Below are 25,981 nucleotides of genomic sequence, written 5' to 3'. Positions count from 1 at the left end.
TTCGAGATTCACTCTCTGAACAGTTTCCTTGATTTTCCCCCCTGAATATCTGGGAGATGTCAGTGATGAACAATATACAGATTTTCATCATGGCATCAAAGTGATAGAAAAATGGTATGAGGATCACTGGAATAATAACCTAATGGGAGACTACCGTTGGTCAATTCACCCTGACATACAAAGGGCAATTCATAGGAGAAAAAACTACATTACATGCTTAAAGTAAAAGAGAGAAAGAGAATATAATTCCCTTGTAATACTGGGGTATTTTCATGTTTATACTTCAATAGAACCTTCATTCATATTGAAACATAAAGTTACTTTTCAGTCCAATTGTATGTGATTTGCTAATTTTTACGTTACATGTGGTGAAACTGTAAGACTGTAGGTGAAAAAAAAGGATGAGGTCAGATATGAATAATGCCCGAAAAAACATGAGACTGAACCATTACTTAATAAAAAGCAATCAAAAATACTCTGCATTAGCTTGTGTAATTAATTACATAATAAAAAATAATCAAAAAATGTTGTTCACTGGAAGAGTGCATTGTTTGATTCACACTCCTGTCTCATCATGTCACTCAAAACTCCTTATAATTTGAAAGTAACATTGTCAAAGACCAACAAATACACTTTGATTTTATTTAGGGATGCTGGTATTACTCTGGGTGCACATCGTTCTGACTTCCTGCGACTTCACACATTATCACAGATCCTTCCGACATCTATACCTATCGAGGAGTACATTATTCCATTCCTTTCACCTATTTCTTAATTGTCATTATAATAATAAATGTCAGGACAGTAGCTGCTTGATATTTTTGATACAGTAATAACTCTTTGTTTAAATGTAACTGTAGATAACAGAAAACTGTCTCTGTTGAATTAGAATTTCCACTATCTTTAAACGCAAAACAGTCTCCTAAATTAAAAAAAAATAAATAAATATCTGACTACAAATATTTATAAAACTGTGTAGAAAGTGTTGTAGAGTCTAAAAAATGCATAAATTTAGCATGTACTTGCAACTGCTTGGTATAAAAGATGCGCAAAAAGAGCTGCAATAGAATGAATTTGATTACTGCCATTATCTGGGTAACAAGGTCAAGAGACAAACGCGATACTTCCCTGAGATAGTCCTATCTCTGCCTGCAAACTGAAAAGCCTTGTAATCAAGAAAAACACTTAATAGTTGATGAAGAAGTCTTATGTAAGTAGTCTCTAGGTAAAACATACAGACATTAAACTTTTTTGAGAATTTTACGTCTAGTCAGGCACTGACAAGGTAAATGGTAGTCTCGAAAAAAGACCAATTCATTGAACTAATAAAAATTAACTTATAAATAAGCAATTAACTCAAAATGGCTTCAACAGAGTTAGCAAACCTGAAGTGGGCATTAATTTTAAATCCAGACACAGAAAAGGAAATTTCGCAAAAGAAATGAGAAGCATAGAACTGCTGGACTCTTAATTCAAGAAAGCCTGTGAGAACATTACACTAATCTTTGCATTTTCAAACATGCTTTCATTCTTCCCTGCTATACTACAGGGAGACTAACAGGACCCTACAAATGTAAAAAAAAAAGAAGGAAGGTAGGTTTAATGTCCTGTCAACATCGAGGTCATTAGAGATGGCACCCACCCTAGCTCATATTGTGTCAAGGATGGGGAAGAAAATTGGCCGTGACGTTTTCAAAGGAATCATCCTGGCATTCACCAAGGGTAATTTAGGGAAATCAAAGAAAACCTAAAAGTGGATGGCCAGACACAGATTTGAACTGTCATCGTGAATGCAAATCCAGTGAACCTACAAATGTGGCTTGTCACTAGCACGGTATGGTTTACTTCACATCCCAAATTGTTCTACACACAGTGTAATGATAATTTACAGTTTTTTCTGAAATAACAAATAATGATGAGTTCTTGACAAGTAAAGCTAAATGTCACAGTATGAATCTCAACATCAACTTCAATGGGCCAACATAAGTACACGTGAAAAGAAAAAAAAAAGAAGAAAAAGACTTGTAGAAAAGGACCCAATGGCACAAAGGAAAAAAAAAATTATACTGAAAGGGTCATATAACATCAAGAGAGAATTACTGTGAAACATCAGAGATTCTGGAGGTGCAGGAGATAATATTTTCAATGACAATAGTTGGAAAACAAAGGAAGTAGAAATATAGGCTCAAGGTTAGTCCAAGAATGTCATATCAATGTTTTTTATGTGATGGTATTATCTGACTTGACTCATAATCATAGGCGAGTTCTGGTCTTTTTGCATGCATTTCCAGGAGAATAAAACCTAGGTCCAGCATAATGAATGTTACCTGATACCAAAACAGAACAACTTCAGGGGATTATAAAATGATGGCAGTGCCAAAGTTAACAGTCACTGTGTGAAGATATTCCTGAATCCTACCATGTTTTATGGTTGTTATTCATTATCAGCTGATTAAATGAGGTACATGATTTTAGTGCCTCTCAATACTTGCTACCAAGCACTCTTGTGAAAAATTCTACAGTTATATTAACAGTATCCAGAGTGTGATTTTGCTAAATGACAAACTGCAGAAATGATCATGGGGGGGGGGGGGGGGGGGGGGTTAAGAAGCAAAGTGGTCATATGGCCAGAAATGTGTTCCAAGGGAGGTACATCCACTTAAAGATGGAGATAAAAGATCTTTCACAGTGTAGTTTTCAATGATTGGCATACATGTGAACACACCAGACAAGTGGGAACATTCTGCCTGTACTAGCTTTTTAGCTCACACAAGAGGACAGTGAGTTGGAGCCACATTACCCTTCACAGCATCAAAGGCTCATCTTACAGCAGGGGAGGCAGTGTCACTCACAGGAAGTGCGGATACGCCTCGCCTCTGAGGCATTGTAGGCAACTGACTAGTCCCACAAGGCATTTGGCAATAATTATCATAAACACATTGGGACTGAATCAGTGCTAATACTTTGCTGCCAGAATACTGTGAAGATTCTCTGTGGTTGGGTGGGGGGGGGGGGGAGGGGGGTGTTGTGGAAGTTGACAATACCGCACCTCATAAACGTAGCCTCACCTGTGAATATGATGGTTGACAAAAATCCCAGCACCATGGTGGCCTGTGTAACGATCCAGTGACAAAATCATCGTTGCCTAGGCAAGTCCATAGCTAATAAGGTCAACACGCATTATAAGTGATACAGATAGTTGCCATATATCCATTTGACCTTTTTACTCCTTATCCTCTCAGGGATCATTTCCTACAGTTTTTCCCCATTTAGCAAATTTACTTTGTATAACATGCTAACATAATTATGAACAGAAAGCTTTCATTTAACATCATGTTGGTGACTATGGCTTCAGAGTATAAGGCACAAGCTCAAATAGGGCACCCACGGAGAAGGAAATCAGACATGTCCTTTCCAAAAGGACATTATTGAATCTGCCTTAATTGATTTAAGGAAATCATGGAACACTTCAGTCAGGATGGCCAGACAGAGATTTGACCCCACTCCTCCTGGATGTGAGTTCAGTTTGCTAACCACTGTGCTATCTAACCTGGTAACATGATCCCAGTGGTGTCGGTCACTAGAAGGTCTGACTTCAAAGAAAACTTTTAAATACACACTAAAATTTCCCTTTATAAGTTAAAGTTAGATATTAGTGGGAATTAGTGAAGTTCGGTGGCAGGAGGAACAAGACTTTTGGTCAGGTGATTACAGGGTTATAAATACAAAATCAAATAGGGGTAATGCAGGAGTAGGTTTAATTGTTGTGTCTAGACCATACAGCCTAGACACAACGCTGTAGCCGATAGGGCACGCAATGCTAACGCAGACGGGCGTGAAGTCTGGAACATGAGACTTATAAATGAATAAGAAGAAAAGTACGTAGATGCTTGTTACTTAACTTTTAATTAGTCCTTGGAATACATCTCTCTTGAATATTAGTAAGCTATAGGCACTGATACAAATGGCGCCTTGCTAGGTGATCGTCAGTTAACTTAGCAGAGGGCTATTCTACTGTCTATCTCTCGGCAAATGAGAGCAAGGCTTAGCACGTCCAATCGCTAGCTATGTTGTCCGTACAACTGGGGGCGAGGTCTCCTCAGTCTCTCGAGACCTGCCTTGTGGTGGCGCTAGGTTTGCGATCCCACAGTGGCGACACGAGGGTCCGACATGTACTACAGGACCGCGGCCGATTTAAGTTACCACCTAGCAAGTGTGGTGTCTAGCGGTGACACCACATTAATAATGAATAAAAAAATAGGAGTGCGGGTTAGCTACTACAAACAGCATAGTGAACGCATTATTGTGGCCAAGATAGACACAAAGCCCATGCCTACTACAGTAGTACAAGTTTATATGCCAACTAGCTCTGCAGATGATGAAGAAATTGATGAAATGTATGACGAGATAAAAGAAATTATTCAGGTAGTGAAGGGAGACGAAAATTTTATAGTCATGGGTGACTGGAATTCGTCAGTAGGAAAAGGGAGAGAAGGAAACATAGTAGGTGAATATGGATTGGGGGGAAGAAATGAAAGAGGAAGCCACCTTGTAGAATTTTGCACAGAGCATAACTTAATCATAGCTAACACTTGGTTCAAGAATCATAAAAGAAGGTTGTATACCTGGAAGAATCCTGGAGATACTAGAAGGTATCAGATAGATTATATAATGGTAAGACAGAGATTTAAGAACCAGGTTTTAAATTGTAAGACATTTCCAGGGGCAGATGTGGACTCTGACCACAATATATTGGTTATGAACTGCAGATTGAAACTGAAGAAACTGCAAAAAGGTGGGAATTTAAGGAGATGGGACCTGGACAAACTGAAAGAACCAGAGGTTGTAGAGAGTTTCAGGGAGAGCATAAGGGAACAATTGACAGGAATGGGGGAAAGAAATACAGTAGAAGAAGAATGGGTAGCTCTGAGGGATGAAGTAGTGAAGGCAGCAGAGGATCAAGTAGGTAAAAAGACGAGGGCTAGTAGAAATCCTTGGGTAACAGAAGAAATATTGAATTTAATTGATGAAAGGAGAAAATATAAAAATGCAGTAAATGAAGCAGGCAAAAAGGAATACAAACGTCTCAAAAATGAGATCGACAGGAAGTGCAAAATGGCTAAGCATCGATGGATAGAGGACAAATGCAAAGATGTAGAGGCTTGTCTCACTAGGGGTAAGATAGATACTGCCTACAGGAAAATTAAAGAGACCTTTGGAGAGAAGAGAACCACTTGTATGAATATCAAGAGCTCAGATGGCAACCCAGTTCTAAGCAAAGAAGGGAAGGCAGAAAGGTGGAACGAGTGTATACAGTGTCTATACACGGGCGATGTACTTGAGGACAATATTATGGAAATGGAAGAGGATGTAGATGAAGATGAAATGGGAGATAAGATACTGCGTGAAGAGTTTGACAGAGCACTGAAAGACCTGAGTCTAAACAAGGCCCTGGGAGTAGACAACATTCCATTAGAACTACTGATGGCCTTGGGAGAGCCAGTCATGACAAAACTCTACCATCTGGTGAGCAAGATGTATGAGACAGGCGAAATACCCACAGACTTCAAGAAGAATATAATAATTCCAATCACAAAGAAAGCAGGTGTTGACAGATGTGAAAATTACCGAACTATCAGTTTAATAAGTCACAGCTGCAATATACTAACACGAATTCTTTACAGACGAATGGAAAAACTAGTAGAAGTGGACCTCGGGGAAGATCAGTTTGGATTCCGTAGAAATGTTGGAACACGTGAGGCAATACTAACCTTACAACTTCTCTTAGAAGAAAGATTAAAAAAAGGCAAACCTACGTTTCTAGCATTTGTAGACTTAGAGAAAGCTTTTGACAACGTTAACTGGAATACTCTCTTTCAAATTCTGAAGGTGGCAGGGGTAAAATACAGGGAGCGAAAGGCTATTTACAATTTGTACAGAAACCAGATGGCAGTTATAAGAGTCGAGGGGCATGAAAGGGAAGCAGTGGTTGGGAAAGGAGTGAGACAGGGTTGTAGCCTATCCCCGATGTTATTCAATCTGTATATTGAGCAAGCAGTAAAGGAAACAAAAGAAAAATTCGGAGTAGGTATTAAAATTCATGGAGAAGAAGTAAAAACTTTGAGGTTCGCCGATGACATTGTAATTCTGTCAGAGACAGCAAAGGACTTCGAAGAGCAGTTGAACGGAATGGACAGTGTCTTGAAAGGAGGATATAAGATGAACATCAACAAAAGCAAAACGAGGATAATGGAATGTAGTCAAATTAAATCGGGTGATGCTGAGGGGATTAGATTAGGAAATGAGACACTTAAAGTAGTAAAGGAGTTTTGCTACTTAGGGAGTAAAATAACTGATGATGGTCGAAGTAGAGAGGATATAAAATGTAGACTGGCAATGGCAAGGAAAGCGTTTCTGAAGAAGAGAAATTTGTTAACATCGAGTATAGATTTAAATGTCAGGAAGTCATTTCTGAAAGTATTTGTATGGAGTGTAGCCATGTATGGAAGTGAAACATGGACTATAAATAGTTTGGACAAGAAGAGAATAGAAGCTTTCGAAATGTGGTGCTACAGAAGAATGCTGAAGATAAGGTGGGTAGATCACGTAACTAATGAGGAGGTATTGAATAGGATTGGGGAGAAGAGAAGTTTGTGGCACAACTTGACTAGAAGAAGGGATCGGTTGGTAGGACATGTTTTGAGGCATCAAGGGATCACAAATTTAGCATTGGAGGGCAGCTTGGAGGGTAAAAATCGTAGAGGGAGACCAAGAGGTCAATACACTAAGCAGATTCAGAAGGATGTAGGTTGCAGTAGGTACTGGGAGATGAAGCAGCTTGCCCAGGATAGAGTAGCATGGAGAGCTGCATCAAACCAGTCTCAGGACTGAAGACCACAACACAACACAAGTTAACATTTGGTTTGCCTAAAAACATGGAGGTCTGGCCTCTTCTAACCAATAAAAACACATTCAGTCAAAGTGTGGTGCCTACTTGTCATTTAAGTTAGTCCTTTGATCATTTCATGAGCATAGCAACATAAGTGGACAATGTCCTATTCTCAGTAACATCAGTATAACTTCCATCAGTGTAACTGGAATGGTACTGCACGAATGCTGAATTGGCTACTTAATAAAATGTCATCAGTTGGTATATGAATGACTTTAACATATTCTGTGTTTTGCGAGAATCCATTCATCAGATATCTGTGAAACAAAGTATACATAGCCATGAAATAAAAGCAACAGTACTGATTTGCCAATTATATAATATGGTCACATGCTTCCTGTACAACTTCTTGTCACACCACCAGTTCCCTCAGTCCGGCCAGAAAGAGGTCTAAGACAGCCAGACAGTTGACTTCACTAACCACTTTTTTGATCACCACTTTCAGCCACCATTTTGCAAATGAAATGTGATTGAAAGTGATGTAATAACTAACAAGCTGATGACTTGCTTTGGCACAGATCTTCCTCTACAAAAATCTCTCACATGTAAATCAGTTCCTTGTACACCCACACACCCTTGTACTCGGCAGTGCGGCATCTCATCGCTTGAGTTTGCACTGGATGTTTTATTTTCATGATATTTCAAGTCATTCTCTCTACTGATTATATTTTTAATACTGATTGCAGGACATGACGGGAGTCACAGTCTTAACAGAGACTGCTATACCTGCTTAAGGAAAAATGTGTGTTAGATTTCAGTTATGACAGCAATTGGTCACAACATCCAAGATTAGGTACTTAGGTACAATTACTTTATTAAAAGTGCATAACTATGTTTCATTCTGACAGTGTATTAATTCTTTACATATTAGCAGTGCCAGTTTACTGTAATGCACTCACATATCTTGACACTCTCCTGACAAATGATCGTGGAAGTGAGAATTATATTCATAGGTTCTATGTTTGTTATGTTATACTTTCTGACATGTTCCACATCCACAAGAATCATCTCATTTTGGCTCTATGGTATGAATGATGAATAGTGAATCTAATCTAATAGCTCTCTTGCATGTTGCCTCCTCATCCACTCTAGTTTCCACAGAATTATGTACAATGCTAAATTACACACAGATAAAGTATCAAGAGAGTGACCCTAAAACTGTTAGCACCAACAGTGGACCATCTTAATGTATTGTCTGCTTACAACTATGAGCAGATATAAAAAAAAATAGATAATACATTACTTGAGAGAAGGTGAACTTCTTAGCCAAGATCACTCACAAACAACCTCCACTGTCGAATACCGGTTTCAGTTAGCATACTTACCATCTTTAGATCTCAATAAGGGGTTATTACATGTCTCTTATACCAGCTGTACAAGTACTCTTTTTAAAACATTGCCAGGTATGCGAGTGGCGAGATGAACAATGCACTGTCAAGTAAAGGTTAAAAGCACAATATACAGACTACTTTGTCAAATGCTTATGTCCCATACCACACACTATTGTGTACTTCACTGCAGCCATGGCACTGCAAGACAAGCTAGACGCTTTGATCGTCTCTCCAACTTTTAGTAAGATAATAGGCACTACATAGTTTGTGGGTACTATTCCCAATACTGTACCCCATTGTCTCAAACTGACAATGATGTAACAGAAGTGTCCTATCCAGTGAGATATTTAAAGCTTGTTAAGCATGGTAAATTCAGTCTCACAAGGAATCCATTGAGGGCGATGTTGCAAGTTCAATCTTTAGTATGACTCATCTGAAAGTGTTTTGTTAACAATTACGACAGGATATATATTAGCTGCTAATGACTCACCATGCGCATCACGAGTGTGACAGAAAACAAGTGTTCGGGAGGTGCAGAGATCAATCTTCTATGGGATGTATGTATTACACTTCACAAAATGGCCATCCTCAACATTCAAGAAATGTTCAAAATGAACCATTAACTTGCATCATGAACACCAAATGAAAAATGGTGCATCACAGTGATCACAAAGGTTCGTACCTTCAAGCTCGAAGACAATCTACTTGGAAGTTATGACCAGTGAAGGACATTCAGCTAGGTATCCACTCTTAAGGCATGCGTATAGAATCACATTGGTGTAACAGAGTGATGAGAACTGATGGAATGTGACGGCATGCAACGGAATGGGAAAAAGTCTGACACAGAGCTTATCATAAAACTGGCTATCCTTTAAGGATTGGCTGCATATAGTGCAATAATACATTTTATAGGCACAGAAAAAACGAACATGCAGAGGATGAATTTGCCAAGTCGTTGCAGATGGTATGAACTGCAATGTCACATGCTTTTCAGGAGGGATAGTTTGCTCTAAAGGATTCTGATTTTTGTATGCAGACCAGGAATGAAGCAAATGCAAGTTATTTGGACCAGCTATTGGACAAAAGCATTGTTCATAACACAGTTGTAGTTCTCTTATACCTTCTTCCCATTCTTGTTTGCTGTGACATAAATGTTCCCAAATGTCCTTGCAAGACTTCACACAAAAAAGAATCATAGTGGGCAGAGCACCTCCAACTTATTGCAGCATAATAAATAACTTTCCAGCCAATTTACCGAAAAGATTAACAGTCAGCATAATTACATATGAGTGTGTTACAGTACTGACATTAGTTGATCTTGATCAACTCTCTTGGTACCTCTAATGTGCAGGATTCCTTTCATATGTATTTCCTCTTCAAATTTCGATTGGTCAGGGATGAAAACAAATTCCTTATGGAAAGATGGGATGAGTTTGTTTATCTAATCTACAATTCTTCGGGCCGATTGTGCAGTTTGCTGTGCATCATCAAGTTGATGCTTTGTTTGAAATTTTGTTATCTTACAACTTCCAATTCTGTAGCACTGTTTGAAGTTATGCAACCATCTACTACTTCCCTTGAAATCACTGTAATCTATGTCACACACTATTTGATGTGCATAACATAGCAGGTCACTATCACACTCCTTCTGTAAACTGTATCGAGCACCTTATAAATACGCAAACACCAGTTTTTGTAAAAAAAAAAAAAAAAAAAAAAAAAAAAAAAGCGTCTTGTCCTCCCTTGACTGTCCATATTTTTTCTTAAGCACTACACGGTTATTCTGCTACCAACTTATTCGAAATCTGTTTTTTTAGTAAGCTGCAGATGATCTTCCATGTACACAATTATGTTTAGTACCTGCCCCTTGGACAACAATTGTCCTTAACTATGTTTCATTGGAGACAGGATTCATGGCTCCCTGTACAACAAGGATGATGAACTACCTGGCTCAATACCTTTTTCAATATTGCTTTCACTCATTAAGCATGTATTGTCATCACTGTACTCCTCTTATACATTGCCCTCACAATTAAGCGTATACGACACCCAACATGCCACTGACTCATCCTGTAGAAATGCTAATATTTCACCTGCAACTGCTTTCTCACTCTGAGAAATTTTTTGGCTTCTTTGTGACGAGATGTCAACTTCAGCAACTTTGGTGTAGACATAATACAATGTTTGCTCTGTTTATCTTTATCACTGTTCTTTTACACCACTAGTACTGTAGCATTGTTGTGAATTACTCATCAACTTTTTAGTTCAACTATGCTCTGTAGCCTTATGCTGGGCTCATCATTGAATACCTCCAGTCCCACCCCCTGTTGCCATTAGCAGCCAATATTGTGGTTGCACAGTCGACAATATGTGGGGCATCAAATACCACAAACATCATTGCCTTTTGCAACTTCACTATTTAATGGCACAAAATTCAGAGCTTTTCATTCCTTACAGCCATCCATATGAAGCAGTTTTTAGTTCAACTATGCTCTGTAGCCTTATGCTGGGCTCATCATTGAATACCTCCAGTCCCACCCCCTGTTGCCATTAGCAGCCAATATTGTGGTTGCACAGTCGACAATATGTGGGGCATCAAATACCACAAACATCATTGCCTTTTGCAACTTCACTATTTAATGGCACAAAATTCAGAGCTTTTCATTCCTTACAGCCATCCATATGAAGCAGTTACACAACCAATACATCATCTACAGGTTAATGAAATGCAAAACTAAATAACCTTCACTAGGTCTATTGTATGTGGCGGGCTGCTCCCTTGAGACATAGTCGCCATACTTAAAGATGTGTACATGAGTACCATGAGTACAACATGACCCCTGCTGCTAGTAGCTCCACTTTGGGAAATCATATGGAAGCAGCAGCAGACATCAACACAATTCGCCGGATTGTTTTCCTCCAAACATCACGATGCCACTATAGCACTGGAAGGGTGACAGCCATGCCGATATGTGGTACACATATAATAGTAAAAAGCACTTCCATACAATCTTGTGCCTCTGTTACACTGTATCAGTATTCATCCTCTGATGAGTATTTAGGTCACTGCTCCACCATTCTGCAGCCAGTGCATGCTCCAGGCTCAATGCCGGCCGCTTCTGTTACCCATCAAATGGAGTCATCTTGCCCTCGCCACAAGCTCTGCACATTTGACGCTTGCTGGATCTGTGTCACAACCACCCACAAGCCCACAGCCTTGTGAGATCCTAACACTAATCACTCTTGGCACCCTCCTGCTCATTGTCCAATACAGCCTTCATGGACTTTGTCATTGTGAACACCTCCCTCCCTCAGTGTAGTACAATCAAAGTTCATACATCAGAAAAAGTCTTGATGGAGGTATGCAGCCATAATCACAATCAATATAAATATGACACTGTAAATGTTGATAGGCTGCTGAAATGAAGGAGATCCAAATATTAGTAAATCCTTAATAGTGCTGGCGCATTTCAGGTGAAGCCCATCGTCAGAGTGCCTAGTAAAAAACACAAAAGACAATACAAATAATAGTACATATGGTGACACAGCATTTCAACTTGCTGAAAACGAGTAGAGCAACTAAATAAAAGGAAATACATACAACTTCTTACAAAAGAAGTTAAAGTGCATGCATAATGACGTCCCTACAAAACTGACAAACAACATTTCTTGTCGAATACAGTTAAGTGACGTAGATCAGTCGAAACCAAAACATGAAGTGAGACTGGCTCACTATGGAGCCGTAATGAAAGCATAGAGTACATAAACTGAGCATCCTCTACACTGTATGATGTGTCATTAGTTTAAGAAATAAAATCAATGAAAACAATTTTTACATTTTATCGTTTTTCATTAAAATTATGAAAATGTTCAAATGTGTTTGAAGTCCTAAGGGACTGAACTGCTGAGGTCATCAGTCCCTAGACTTACACACTACTTAAACTAACTTATGCTAAGAACACCACACACACCCATGCCCGAAGGAGGACCTGAACCTCTGGTGGGAAGGTATGAAAATGTCAACAAGTAACAAGAGCCAACTGAAACTTTCTAGTTTCTCTTGGAACAGAAACAAATATTCCACAGTTGAAAGAGGAAAACTTATGATACTCCTACTAGAAGATCTCACGACTGAATAAAGCTTTGAATGCACAAAATCTAAAGCTAACTTATATGGAATTTCACAAAATTTAGATTGCAGCCTTAATACAAAGCAGTCGCTAATAAAGAAATGAAGGTAAACATAAAGTTTAAAAAGTCCTTTTTTTATTTTTTGTCCACTATTACATTATGGAAGAAACCAAAAAAAAACATTTACGACAGCTCGCTACCTGCGCATTTGTCAAAAGATTCATATCCTCCTGAAACTTGACGTACATTTCAATCTCTTCCAAAATATCTAGGATCCTGCCTTTACTACCATAGTGCAGGGCAGACTAGTCATTGTTAATGCTTCTTAAGCAATGCTTGCATTCTCTTAGATGGTCCCCTAATATACTATCATTACTAGCATATCTATGCTCATGATACCTGACTTGAAAATCCCTCCCAGTCTGCTCAGTGTAATCTGTTTCGCACAGCTTTGGCATATTTGTTTCAAGAGAAACTGCAAAGTTTCAGGTGGCTCTTTTTACAAGTTGACATTTGCATAATTTTTACGAAAAATGACAAAACATAAAAACTGTTTTCATTGATTTTATTTCTTAAACTAATGACACATCACATGGTGTGGAGGACACTCAGCTTATGTACTCTGTGCTTTCGTTGTGGCTCCATAATGAACCATTCTCACTTCATGTATTGGTTTTGACTGGTCTACATCACTTACTGCATTCTACAACAAATGTTGTTTATCAGTTTTGTATGGAAACCATTATGCATCCACTTTAACTTCTTTTTTAAGAAGTGGCATGTATTTCCTTTTGTTTAGTTGTTCTACTCGTTTTCAACACGTTGAAATGCTATGTCACTGCAGGTACTATTATGTGTATTGTCTTTTGTATCTTTTACTAGGTTCTCTGATGATGGGCTCTGCTCCAAATGTGTCAGCACAATAAAGAATTTACTACCATGGATCTCCTTCATTTCAGCAGATTATCAGAATATTTATATTGACAATCAAAGAAATGGTCTTACACCTGCCGTGGGGCTACGCTTCTATGTTGTGTGCAGCTGGTGGTCACTTATAAGATGTCTTTGACATTGTCATTTTTGGTTGTAGCAGATCGATCAGTGTAGAAAAGATTTGGCCTATGTGCATATTGCATTTATGGATTTTCATTACATCACACAGTAAGCTTTCGCAGCTTGTCGCTACACTATGCTACCATTGACATGCTACATACACAATTTGCACCACTATTTGAACCTGGTTTGGGGAAAACTGTGGACTTTCAGTCCCATATTACTGAAGTCAATAGTAAGATCGAGATTTTGCAAACCCTGCCCAATTCCAATGGTCATTAAAGACAAGGTTAACACTGAACTTGACAGACTATAATAACAAGTTGCATCTTGCATCTGTTGTTTCTTACAGCCAGCAGTTTCACCATTAGTGGTGATCAGGGTGATCAGGAAACCGGCAGTGGGGTCTCTTCGATTGTGAGGAGGCTTTAAGATAACCATTATTGATCGGGTGGACATTGATTCTTATCCTTTTTCTCATTCAGACCAACTCTTTTCTAAACTTTCAGGAGGTAAATTATTACCACAGAGTGTGATTTTCAGTTGTCACTGGAAGAAGACTCACACAAGATACTAGTCTTAAACATACCATTCAGACTGTGTCAAAGTAACAGACTGTGTTTTGAAGTGGCTAGCACCATTGCCATCTTACAAAAGTTTCTTGAACAGACTACTGCTGGCATTCTACATTGAATAAATCACCTTCCTGATATTCTGGTCACTGGTCATGCAACAGATGAACATTTGCTCAATCTCCGTCCAGTTTTTGCAATCCTGTACAGAAAGGACTTTTCTAAATGTGCCTTCTTCCAACCTTTGGTTACTTATTTAGGTCATATCCTCAGTGACGAGAGCCTTCGCTCCACCACAGAATATGTAGAGGCTATTCAGAACGTGCTTGTGCCTTTGTCTTCGAGTATTTCTAGAAACTCTCTCTGTAAAAAATGAATACCTTTCCAATGGTCTGAAAAATGCAATCAGTCTTTTCTGAAGTTACAACTGGCCTTCCAATCAGTTCCCTGCCTTGTAACTTAGCAGCTCCATTTGCCATTAGTGGTGGTCACAGACACACACATCCCCAAATGGCATCAGAGTGGTTCTCTCTAAAGTTAAGAGGGCAGCATGGAAATCCCAGTCACATTTATATTAAAGTCACTTATTCCATCACTGACCACCATTTGGTTTAAATCCAAAGGTACACATAAGACATCATCCGAAATTGTGCTGAATGAATTCTCTGAAAATTGTCTAGAGCAATTAGTTCATGAGCACACTAGAATAGTAAACGGTTGTTGGTTAGTCGGTGGGGCACTCAACTGCGCAATCATCAGCAATAAATGGTTGTGAAAACACGCTTGATCTGTTAGCAACAAATAATCCTGTGCAACAGCAATGGAAATGCTATCAATGACAGTGCTGTTAAAGCAGAGTTACTAAACACAGCTTTCCGAAATTCCTTCACCAAAGAAGACAAAGTAAGTATTCCAGAATTCGAATCAAGAACAGCTGCCAACATTGGCAACTTAGAAGTACACTCCTGGAAATGGAAAAAAGAACACATTGACACCGGTGTATCAGACCCACCATACTTGCTCCGGACACTGCGAGAGGGCTGTACAAGCAATGATCACACGCACGGCACAGCGGACACACCAGGAACCGCGGTGTTGGCCGTCGAATGGCGCTAGCTGCGCAGCATTTGTGCACCGCCGCCGTCAGTGTCAGCCAGTTTGCCGTGGCATACGGAGCTCCATCGCAGTCTTTAACACTGGTAGCATGCCGCGACAGCGTGGAAGTGAACCGTATGTGCAGTTGACGGACTTTGAGCGAGGGCGTATAGTGGGCATGCGGGAGGCCGGGTGGACGTACCGCCGAATTGCTCAACACGTGGGGCGTGAGGTCTCCACAGTACATCGATGTTGTCGCCAGTGGTCGGCGGAAGGTGCACGTGCCCGTCGACCTGGGACCGGACCGCAGCGACGCACGGATGCACGCCAAGACCGTAGGATCGTACGCAGTGCCGTAGGGGACCGCACCGCCACTTCCCAGCAAATTAGGGACACTGTTGCTCCTAGGGTATCGGCGAGGACCATTCGCAACCGTCTCCATGAAGCTGGGCTACGGTCCCGCACACCGTTAGGCCGTCTTCCGCTCACGCCCCAACATCGTGCAGCCCGCCTCCAGTGGTGTCGCGACAGGCGTGAATGGAGGGACGAATGGAGACGTGTCGTCTTCAGCGATGAGAGTCGCTTCTGCCTTGGTGCCAATGATGGTCGTATGCGTGTTTGGCGCCGTGCAGGTGAGCGCCACAATCAGGACTGCATACGACCGAGGCACACAGGGCCAACACCCGGCATCATGGTGTGGGGAGCGATCTCCTACACTGGCCGTACACCACTGGTGATCGTCGAGGGGACACTGAATAGTGCACGGTACATCCAAACCGTCATCGAACCCATCGTTCTACCATTCCTAGACCGGCAAGGGAACTTGCTGTTCCAACAGGACAATGCACGTCCGCATGTATCCCGTGCCACCCAACGTGCTCTAGAAGGTGTAAGTCAACTACCCTGGCCAGCAAGATCTCCGGATCTGTCCCCCATTGAGCATGTTTGGGACTGGATGAAGCGTCGTCTCACGCGGTCTGCACGTCCAGCACGAACGCTGGTCCAACTGAGGCGCCAGGTGGAAATGGCATGGCAAGCCGTTCCACAGGACTACATCCAGCATCTCTACGATCGTCTCCATGGGAGAATAGCAGCCTGCATTGCTGCGAAAGGTGGATATACACTGTACTAGTGCCGACATTGTGCATGCTCTGTTGCCTGTGTCTATGTGCCTGTGGTTCTGTCAGTGTGATCATGTGATGTATCTGACCCCAGGAATGTGTCAATAAAGTTTCCCCTTCCTGGGACAATGAATTCACGGTGTTCTTATTTCAATTTCCAGGAGTGTAGATACCCTTGGAGTTGTGAAGCAACTTAATTCACTAATAAAGGAAGTCTTCTGGTCCAGACTGTATACCAATTAGGTTCCTTAACAATCATATAAAACTGCTCGCTCAACAAAAGATCTGTACCCAAAAACTGGAAAGTTGCACAGATCACATCAATATCCAAGAAAGGCAATAGGAGTAATCCACCAAATCACAGGCCCATGTCATTAACATTGATAGGCAGTAGGATTTTGGAATTTATATTGTGCTCGAACATTATGAATTACCTCAAAGAGAACAGTCTATTGACACACTGTCAACACAGATATAGAAAAAATAATTCTTGTGAAACAGAACTAGCTCTTTACTCACATGAAATCTATCGACAAGGAATTTCAAACTGATTCTGTATTTCAAGATTTTCAGAAGGCTTTCGATACCATACCTCACAAGCAGTTTGTAATCAAATTGTGTAACTTCAGTTGTGTCTCAGTTAAGCGACTGGACTCGTGATTTCCTGTCGTAGAGGTCACAGTTCATAGTAGCTGACATAAAGTCACCAATGGAAACAGAAGTGGTTTCTGATATTCCCCAAGGTAGTCTTATAGACTTTCTGCTGTTCCTTATCTGTATATATGATTTAGGAGACAATCTGAGCAGGCGTCTTAGGTTATTTGCAGATGATGTAGGGGAGAGAGTGTTAAGGCCATGAAACAGGATTTGGGATGGACATCATTAAAACAAAGGCTCGTTGCAGTGGAATCTTCTCACAAAATTTTGATCACCAAATTTCTCCTTTGAATGTGAGAATATTTTGTAGATGCCGACCTACATAGGTGTTTGTTTTTGATGTGCACTGTTCAAGAGTGGAATAATAGAGTATTACTGTGAAGGTGGTAAAATGAACCCTCTGCCACACACTTATTAAATTTGATTTACAAAATAGCCATGTCAATGTAGATGCAGATGTATATGTAGAGTTTTGATGCCCGTATATTTTGTATTTCTTAAAGGAAGAAGGAAAACTGGAGTTTAACCTACCATCGACAATGAGGTCATTGGAAGATCGGATTATGAAAGAATGGGAAAGGAAATCCACCATTCCCCTTTCAAAGGAACTTTCCTGGCATTTGCCTGGAGTGATTTAGGGTAATTATGAAAATCTTAAATTTGGATGGCTGGAAAGGGATTTCAATTGTCGCCCTATTGAATGTGAGTCCAGTGTGCTAACCACCGCACCACCTCACTTGATTTAGCATTTTTTTGTACAATTGTATACTTCATGTGATCACTGACCATAAACCTCTTGTGTCACTTAAAACTACCAGAGCATATAGCACAACCGCTTCCATTGATGGGCTCTCTATTTGGTGACTTTCAAATATTCCATTAGTTATTACACGTCTACTCAGCAGTATAATGCAGTTGTGCTCCCTTGCCTTCTGGTAGGTCTGGATGCTGAATTTGTCCATCAGGAAACAGTTTGTTTAGAGTCAGGACACCCAAAAGGAGGAACTGCTCAATGAGTTCCTTATGGTGCCAACTTCATGTATAGCAAAGTGTGGTATTCCTTACAGAAGATGACTAATGGTACCATATGGTGGCACCATCTCCCCTAAAACATCAAGTGCTTCAGGACATTTATCAGTCTCACTGGGACATTTCTTGGATGAAGCGACTGTCACACCTTAAATCTATTGGTCTTGTATGGGTGACAAAGCTGCACAGGTGATTCAACAGTGTACCATTTGCCAGACACCAACCAACCCCCACACCTCCTCTCATTCTCACTGTGGCCACCACTGATGTAACCACTGGACCAAGTTCTTACCAAATTCACAGGCCCTTTCCTGGAGTCCATGCAGTTATCTACTGTCAACATATCCTCCCATTTCCCATACAATGTCTGCCTGCAGTTGTTAGCAGCAGCAGCCATGGTGGGAGCCATGGAGTAGCTCTTTGCAAGAGAGGGTATACCCTGCACACTGGTGACAGACCGTGTCCCTAAATCACAGTGGCCAATTTTAAAAGCTGTTACACTCATAATAGTACACTACTGGCCATTAAAATTGCTACACCAAGAAGAAATGCTGATGATAAACAGCTATTCATTGGACAAATATATTATACTAGAACTGACATGTGATTACATTTTCACTCAATTTGGGTGCATAGATCCTGAGAAATCAGTACCCTGAACAACCACCTCTGGCCGTAATAATGGCCTTGATACGCCTGGGCACTGAGTCAAACAGAGCTTGGATGGTGTTTACAGGTACAGCTGCCCATGCAGCTTCAACACGATACCACAGGTCATCAAAAGTAATGACTGGTGTATTGTGACGAGCCAGTTGTTCGCCCATAATTGACCAGGCGTTTTCAATTGGTGAGAGATCTGGAGAATGTGCTGACCAGGGCAGCAGTCGAACATTTTCTGCATCCAGAAAGGCCCGTACAGGACCTGCAACATGCGGTCGTGCATTATCCTGCTGAAATGTAGGGTTTCGCAGGGATTGAATGAAGGGTAGAGCCACGGGTCCTAACACATCTGAAATGTAACTTCCACTGTTCAAAGAACGGTCAGTGCGAACAAGAGGTGACCGAGACGTGTAACCAATGGCACCCCATACCATTACGCCGGGGGATACGCCAGTATGGCAATGACGAATACACGCTTCCAAAGTGCGTTCACCGCGATGTCGCCAAACACGGATGCGACCATCATGATGCTGTAAACAGAATCTGGATTCATCCGAAAAAATGACGTTTTGCCATTCGTGCACCCAGGTTCATCGTTGAGTACACCATCACAGGCGCTCCTGTCTGTAATGCAGCGTCAAGGGTAACCGCAGCCATGGTCTCCGAGCTGATAGTCCATGCTGCTGCAAATGTCGTCGAACTGTTCATGCAGATGGTTGTTGTCTTGCAAATGTCCCCATCTGTTGACTCAGCAATCGAGACGTGGCTGCACGATCCGTTACAGCCATGCGGATAAGATGTCTGTCATCTTGACTGCTAGTGACACAAAGCCGTTGGGATCCAGCACGGCGTTCCGTATTACCCTCCTGAACCCACCAATTCCATACTCTGCTAACAGTCATGGGATCTCGACCAATGCGAGCAGCAATGTCGCGATGTGATAAACCAAAATCGTGATAGGCTACAAATCCGACATTTATCAAAGTCCCAAACGTGATGGTATGCATTTCTCCTCCTCACACGAGTCATCACAATAACGTTTCACCAGGCAACGCCGGTCAACTGCTGTTTGTGTATGAGAAATAGGTTGGAAACTTTCCTCATGTCACCATGTTGTAGGTGTCGCCACCAGCGCCAAGCTTGTGTGAATGCTCTGAAAAGCTAATCATTTGCATATCACAGCATCTTCTTCCCGTCGGTTAAATTTCACGTCTGTAGCACATCATCTTCGTGGTGTAGCAATTTTAATGGCCAGTAGTGTATTAAACGTCTTACCACACCACCTTTACATCCAGCCTCAAGTGGTTTGTTTTCACCTTTAAGGCACAAATGTTGAAATCTTTAGGATCTGCTAAACTGGCTTCAGCACTTAGCACCTTTCTAGCTTCTAACTAGTCCACACCTGCCAAAAGTTGAAAGCCCTACACAGCTCTTTCATGCGTACCCTCATAGGACCCTTCTGGATCACCTGTGTCTCCCCCGCCCGGCCCCCCCTCCTCTTTCCACCCTCTTCTCTGAGAACATATTTTTGATTTGGTGGGGACATGCACATTTGGATGGAGTCCAGGGTGGACCCAAGAGCCAGAACAAAAGGGTCTGAAAATGATGATGGTGGCTGCACGATGTGGGATGCTGTGTCAACAAGACAATCAACTAAGTTGTGCACCCTCGTCAGAGGCCTTCTTTCTCACTGAGTCCAGTATCTCCACCATTGTAACCACACTATAGCTCTCTCCACTCCTGGGTCTTAGTGGGTGGCCATCTAGTCCTACCTTTCTATGAGCCACAGTACACACCCACAAATGTCGATCCAGCTTCACTGGTGGTTGAACGACTGACCCCACCATGTACCACAGAGATGCCTCCACTCCCAGAAGTCTCTCCGTCTACACAAGAAGCTCTGGATCCAGCACCATCATCACCAGCAGCCCCATACATCTCCCCTGGACCTTTAGCAGTGACATGGTCCAGATATTGGCTGTAAAGTTCTCTCCCACTCCAGTCAGGCAGGTCCCGCTTGTAAGTGGTGGTTCGAGGAGGTAGGGGTTTAGTAAACCGACCAGATGTGTAGAAGAGTAATAAAAATTCATCGATATTTGCAACACGACATACATCTGATAGGATGCCTGTGGTGGAAAGAAGGCCAATATCACAGGCTAGTCAGATGAGCTTCTGTGGCGAGCCAAATATAAGGCCAATCACTAGTGGTTTCTGTCTCAGTTGTTATCTGGCTGGTATCTACAGGTGGACCTTGCTGCACTGATTGCTTACCCTTGGTTTACTTCTCTGGCTCACGGATGTGTGGCTTCCACTACCTCTTGCCTATATGGAACTATTGTGGTTCAGATGAATATTTTTCCAAAGACTGTTTCTGTTAGATTCATGGGCTAATTATGTTTAATAGACATTATGGCCTGAAGTGAGAGTGAGAAATCTAGAGTTTGGGTGATATTAATGTAGCTTTGAAAATAATATTGTTAGTGAGTCATACCTACTAAGCAAGTAATATCTTACATCCTGCAAACCACTAAAATTTTAAAAGGGTAGAATTCCCTAACAGGAAAGTAAATTTTTGCCATTCACTTCATTTCTGGATACTCATGAGATAACTGCTCAGTTTTTTATAATGCTACTTTCTTATTTTCTTATTTTTTATAATTCTTATTTTTCTTATAGTTGAAATTGCTGGTCCCACCCATGTTTTATCAGGTACAGATCTGGAGATCTTGCTGGACACTGGAGTACCTTAACATCCACACAGACAGTTCATAGATACATGTGTAATGTATGGATGAGTATTTTCTGTTGAAAAATTGGACCATGATACTGTAGCATGAGAGATTACACATGAGGATGCAGGCTGTCCATGACAACCCATTGTGCCATGAGGGCTTCCTCAATCACTAGCAGCCATGAGCTGAAGTCGTACTTGATGGCTCCTCACACCATAAAAATACTGTCTCATATGAGTATGTGGCATCTCTGTGTCCTTCACAGTGATCACTCGATATCTGATGATGTTCATGCCCCTCATATACACTACTAGGTCTGATAACAACACTAAATATGAACAAACACTAATCCACTTTGGTAGCCTTTCTACTCATCAGAGAATCATTTAAACAACAGGTAGTGGTGTGAATGTGCACAAATATATATTGACATCAGACCATGTCTTATAGGGGCATCACTTTCTTGTCAGGCAGTGTATTTTTTCAGTGTTTCTGCAAGGCAGCATCCCACAGCCAACCCATCAATATATAAAAAAAAGCAGCTTCAGCAGATCATTACTACAACAGTGTGCACATTTCATACAATAATGTATATTGTTTACATTTGTATGTGATAAACAGCCACAAATAAAATGATAGATATCTAGTTATTTGTGGGGACATTTTTCTGTAAGAGGTGAAAGTAACAAAAGTACACAGTGTGATATTTGTGGTCAAACATTCTGTTTCAGAACAAGTCTGAGTAGCCCGATATAACATCTGCAGAGAAGGCTTCTATCAACCAATTTATCATTTCAAAAGTATTGCCACACTCACTTACGAGGAAACACCTAGAGAATGTTATGTTTTTAAATATGATCTCTTATTTGTCGAAGAAAGAATCAATACTTCATTTAGGCTCCTAAATAAATCTCAAGCAAATCAAACCCAAAAATCATTTCCATAACCAAAATTAATGCTTAGGAAACATTGCTACATAGCTCATGGCCTATATGGAACCCATTAAATGATTACGAGAGTTCTATAACCTGTTACGCTTAATTAACAGTCTAACCCATGTATGTAACTTACTGTGCAAGACCGAATGTAAAAAGTTTAAAATTGTTTTGTCCACTATTTTATTTATATTGCACACATGACATTTGCAGCTGGTAGTAACACTATGAAGCCCACCTGGTTAGCCGTGTGGTCTAATGCACTGCTTTCTGGATGAGAAGGCCCGGCAGATTAGCATTGAGGTCTGGAGTGCCGGACAATCTGTGGTTGGTTTTTAAGGTGGTTTTCCATCTGCCTTAGCAAATGCGGGCTGGTTCCCGTTATTCCGCCTCAGTTACACAATGTCGGCGATTGCTGCGCAAACACTCTCTCCACGTACGCATACACCATAATTACTCTACCATGCAAATGTTGGGGTTACACTTGTCTGGTGTGAGAAGTTCCCCAGGAGTGGGGGGTGTCCACTGAGGGCGAAACCACACACTAACCCTGGACTGCTGTAGCCTGTTGTGGGGTTGTGAGCCACTGAGGGCTACGGCAGGGACAAAGCCTCTCCGTTGTTTCTAGATCTCCAGTTCCATACAATACAATACAACCCTATGAATCAATAACAAATCTAGTTGCATAAATATATTTCCGTCTGTGACCAATTTCAGCCATTGAGCCATATGTAAGTTTCCAGAGTGTACTGTTGTTTATTCTGAGACACTTTCTGTAATTTTTTTTTTATTTATTTATTTTTAATTCAGGTGAAGTACTTGCATAACATTTGAGAACGGCTAAATGGCTGAAAGTGATCATGGTGAAAAACACATGTATGCAACTACAGCAGGGATTTTATTCAAATTTAGTATGATCACTCATGGCTGCTGTTCATATATTCATTTCTACATTTGCACCCATAACTTTTGAATTTCTTATTTACCACTAACATTTGTATTCTACAACTATCAGTGTAAAGCTGCCTAATGGTTTGTTAGTGCCTAAAATACTGCTTATTTTTATTTCTTTTGTCCATAGGCCTTTGAACCATAAACATTTCTCATCAACATCTCATCTAAATTACTATTTACATACAGCTCTGGGGCAATCTCTGTAATCATTGCTGCACAATCATATGTCTTTTCCTCTCAGAGCACATAAATACATTAGGGATTTTAATTCTACCCTCCACTGTGCCATTCCAGTGCTGTCTTAAAACAATTACTTATGTCCTGCCTAAAACTCCAAATATTTTCTTCTTCTAGTAATGAATTTCCTATATATTTCTCTTTCTAAATCCAATCTCAGTAGAGGGTTATTTATATTCTATGCTTTAATGTGCAGTGGTTCTGTCTGAAGATTTCTAGTTTCCTAATTGTACTTTGCAGTTTAGATAATTTCACTGAACACTCTGCCAGGCACTTTATTGTAAATAGCAGAGTAACCACGTAGGTGTAGCATCTATTCATCTAGTCTAACTTAAATAAGATGTTAAAAAATTATACGCTAGGTGTTTCACAGCTTGTGAAAAAGACATCTTGCTGTACACTATGAGCTGCTTGTGAAAATATTTACTTGCCAGATCAATATTCAGGCATACGGCCCTTCATCCACGGCATCTGACACAGAGGACAATGTCATCTGTATTAGATGCCCCTGATGAGTGAATACTGACGTGGCAATTAAGTACTTTTACATACATTGTGTACAGTAAGATGTATTTTAACAAATCATTGAAGATGTCTGCGCTTTACTTTCTTATTCTTATTATATGAAACTGTTTACAAATTTCAAAACAGAGTGAAATATATAGGATATCACAATATAAAGGCCTGAAAACAAGCAAAAAATTCAGTTAATAAATTGCTTAGTGAAATGGAGGCATGTACTTACCGCATCTGCCAATTTGTGATAGGGGAGATTATTCATGTAAGACCTTTCTGGTGGGCTGTTAATAACAACGCCATGCTGTGGCTCTATCCAGCACTCTGCAATTATCTGCAGCTCTCCTTCTGTATCAGCATCAGCATCTGTTATAATTTCTTCTGTGCCCTCTTCAGAATTACTGGAAACATAGATTCCATGCAATAGCTTCTTTTTGTTAGTGATGCACACAAAACTAAAACTGGCACTTGTCATACACAGTGTCCAGTGATATGCCACACTTTTTTTTTTTATTTGATGCGTAATGTTAGCAATAATGCTCTAATGTGCCTTTTACTGTATGACAAATACAAGCATCTTGTATCTGAGACTAAATGAGTCACTGTTCAGATTTCTAAGGGAAGGACTGACCCCCACAGCAATTCATTTCTTTGTATAAATCTGGACACACAAAAACATGGCTCCAATATTGGAAAGTCATGTATGGAATACAAACAATGAAACGAGTAAAGAGAAGTGAGGCTTTGAGAAGTCAACCCTCCCCCCCCCCCCCACACACACACACAGAGGGGGAGGGAGGGAGGGAGGGATGGGGAGAGGGAGAGAGGGGGGGGGAGAGAGAGAGAGAGAGAGAGAGAGAGAGAGAGATACACTGTCCCAGCACATGAGTCTGACATGGTTTAGGGGTTGTGTCGGGTGGAGAGACAAAGAGGAACAGGGAGGGGGAGGGAGCAATAAAGGGAAGGGAGGGTGATGGTGATGGAGGGAGAGTCAGTATGGGAATGAAATGGAACTGTGGCACTGGTCATCTTGACCTTTTGGAAGGGCAGCTTATTCGATAGAACATATATCAAGAAGGAAATCAGCCATAGCGTAGATTAATCACCAGCCCAGTTCATATAGTATATGGCCATTCAAATGCAAATCATCAAATAACTAGTGATAATTCAGCAGCAGCTACGCTGGATTGTGCAAAATGCCAGTTGTTCATAAGATGACAGGCACGTTTGAACACTTACGACTCCTGGAGCAAGTTTAAGCAGAATCCCACAGTAAGTGTGGGAGGGGGGGGGGGGGGGGGGAGAGAGAGAGAGAGAGAGAGAGAGAGAGAGAGATAGTGTGTGTGTGTGTGTGTGTGTGTGTGTGTGTGGACACGCACCTGCGCATGCATTATGAAATCAATGTAAATTGGAATTGGGCATGGGACTAAGATGACAGACATTTTCATAGTTTACACTTTTCACGATTGAAGATTTGGTGCAAGGAGGAGGCACCTCCACTTTTTCCAGTTTGTGGCAACTTAAAAAATAAATAAATAAATAAAAATTTGGTTTTCACTGCAACCAAAACATAGTCAGCTTTGTGTTAGGTTATGGGGTATCTAATACTACTGACCAGAATACACAAAAATACATGCACTCAGGTACGTGCAATGGAGTTTTGAATTTTGGAGCTGCCTCCGTTTTGCTCCAAAGGGAATGAAAAACTCTTTGTAGGACCATTTTCTCTGTAATTAACCATATTTCAGTTTAAAGAAAATTTATTAATAAAGACAGTACAACATTACTGGCATAATACATCAATATGTACCGTTCTTCTTCAGTCTTCTAGCTCCCCCTCAGTCTCCTCATGATCGTTTGAAGAATCTGATGTCAACTGGTCATAAAATCACAATTTGTTTTGCTCAACATACTTTCTGACCAGCTCTTTGACATCTTTAAACTTTAAGTCTTTAAACGGTAGGACACAATCATAAGCTTGACGAATGTAGTCCATTGTTATGAGATTC

The 25,981-nt window shown here is 40.8% G+C and overlaps 1 protein-coding gene across 1 annotated transcript in view; it reads right to left on the bottom strand.

Moving 5' to 3' along the window:
• Nucleotides 1-25,981, bottom strand: part of LOC126249194 (KICSTOR complex protein SZT2-like) — a 706,154-nt gene that overhangs the window by 474,320 nt on the left and 205,853 nt on the right. Inside the window, exon 19 of the mRNA XM_049950848.1 lies at nt 24,202-24,373. Within this exon, the coding sequence (XP_049806805.1) occupies nt 24,202-24,373 (172 nt within the window). The remainder of the gene's footprint in view (nt 1-24,201; nt 24,374-25,981) is intronic.

Source organism: Schistocerca nitens, chromosome 3, assembly GCF_023898315.1.
Source record: "Schistocerca nitens isolate TAMUIC-IGC-003100 chromosome 3, iqSchNite1.1, whole genome shotgun sequence".
In the NCBI taxonomy this organism is placed as follows: Eukaryota; Metazoa; Arthropoda; class Insecta; order Orthoptera; family Acrididae; genus Schistocerca; species Schistocerca nitens.
This window is presented reverse-complemented; position numbering and strand designations above follow the sequence as displayed.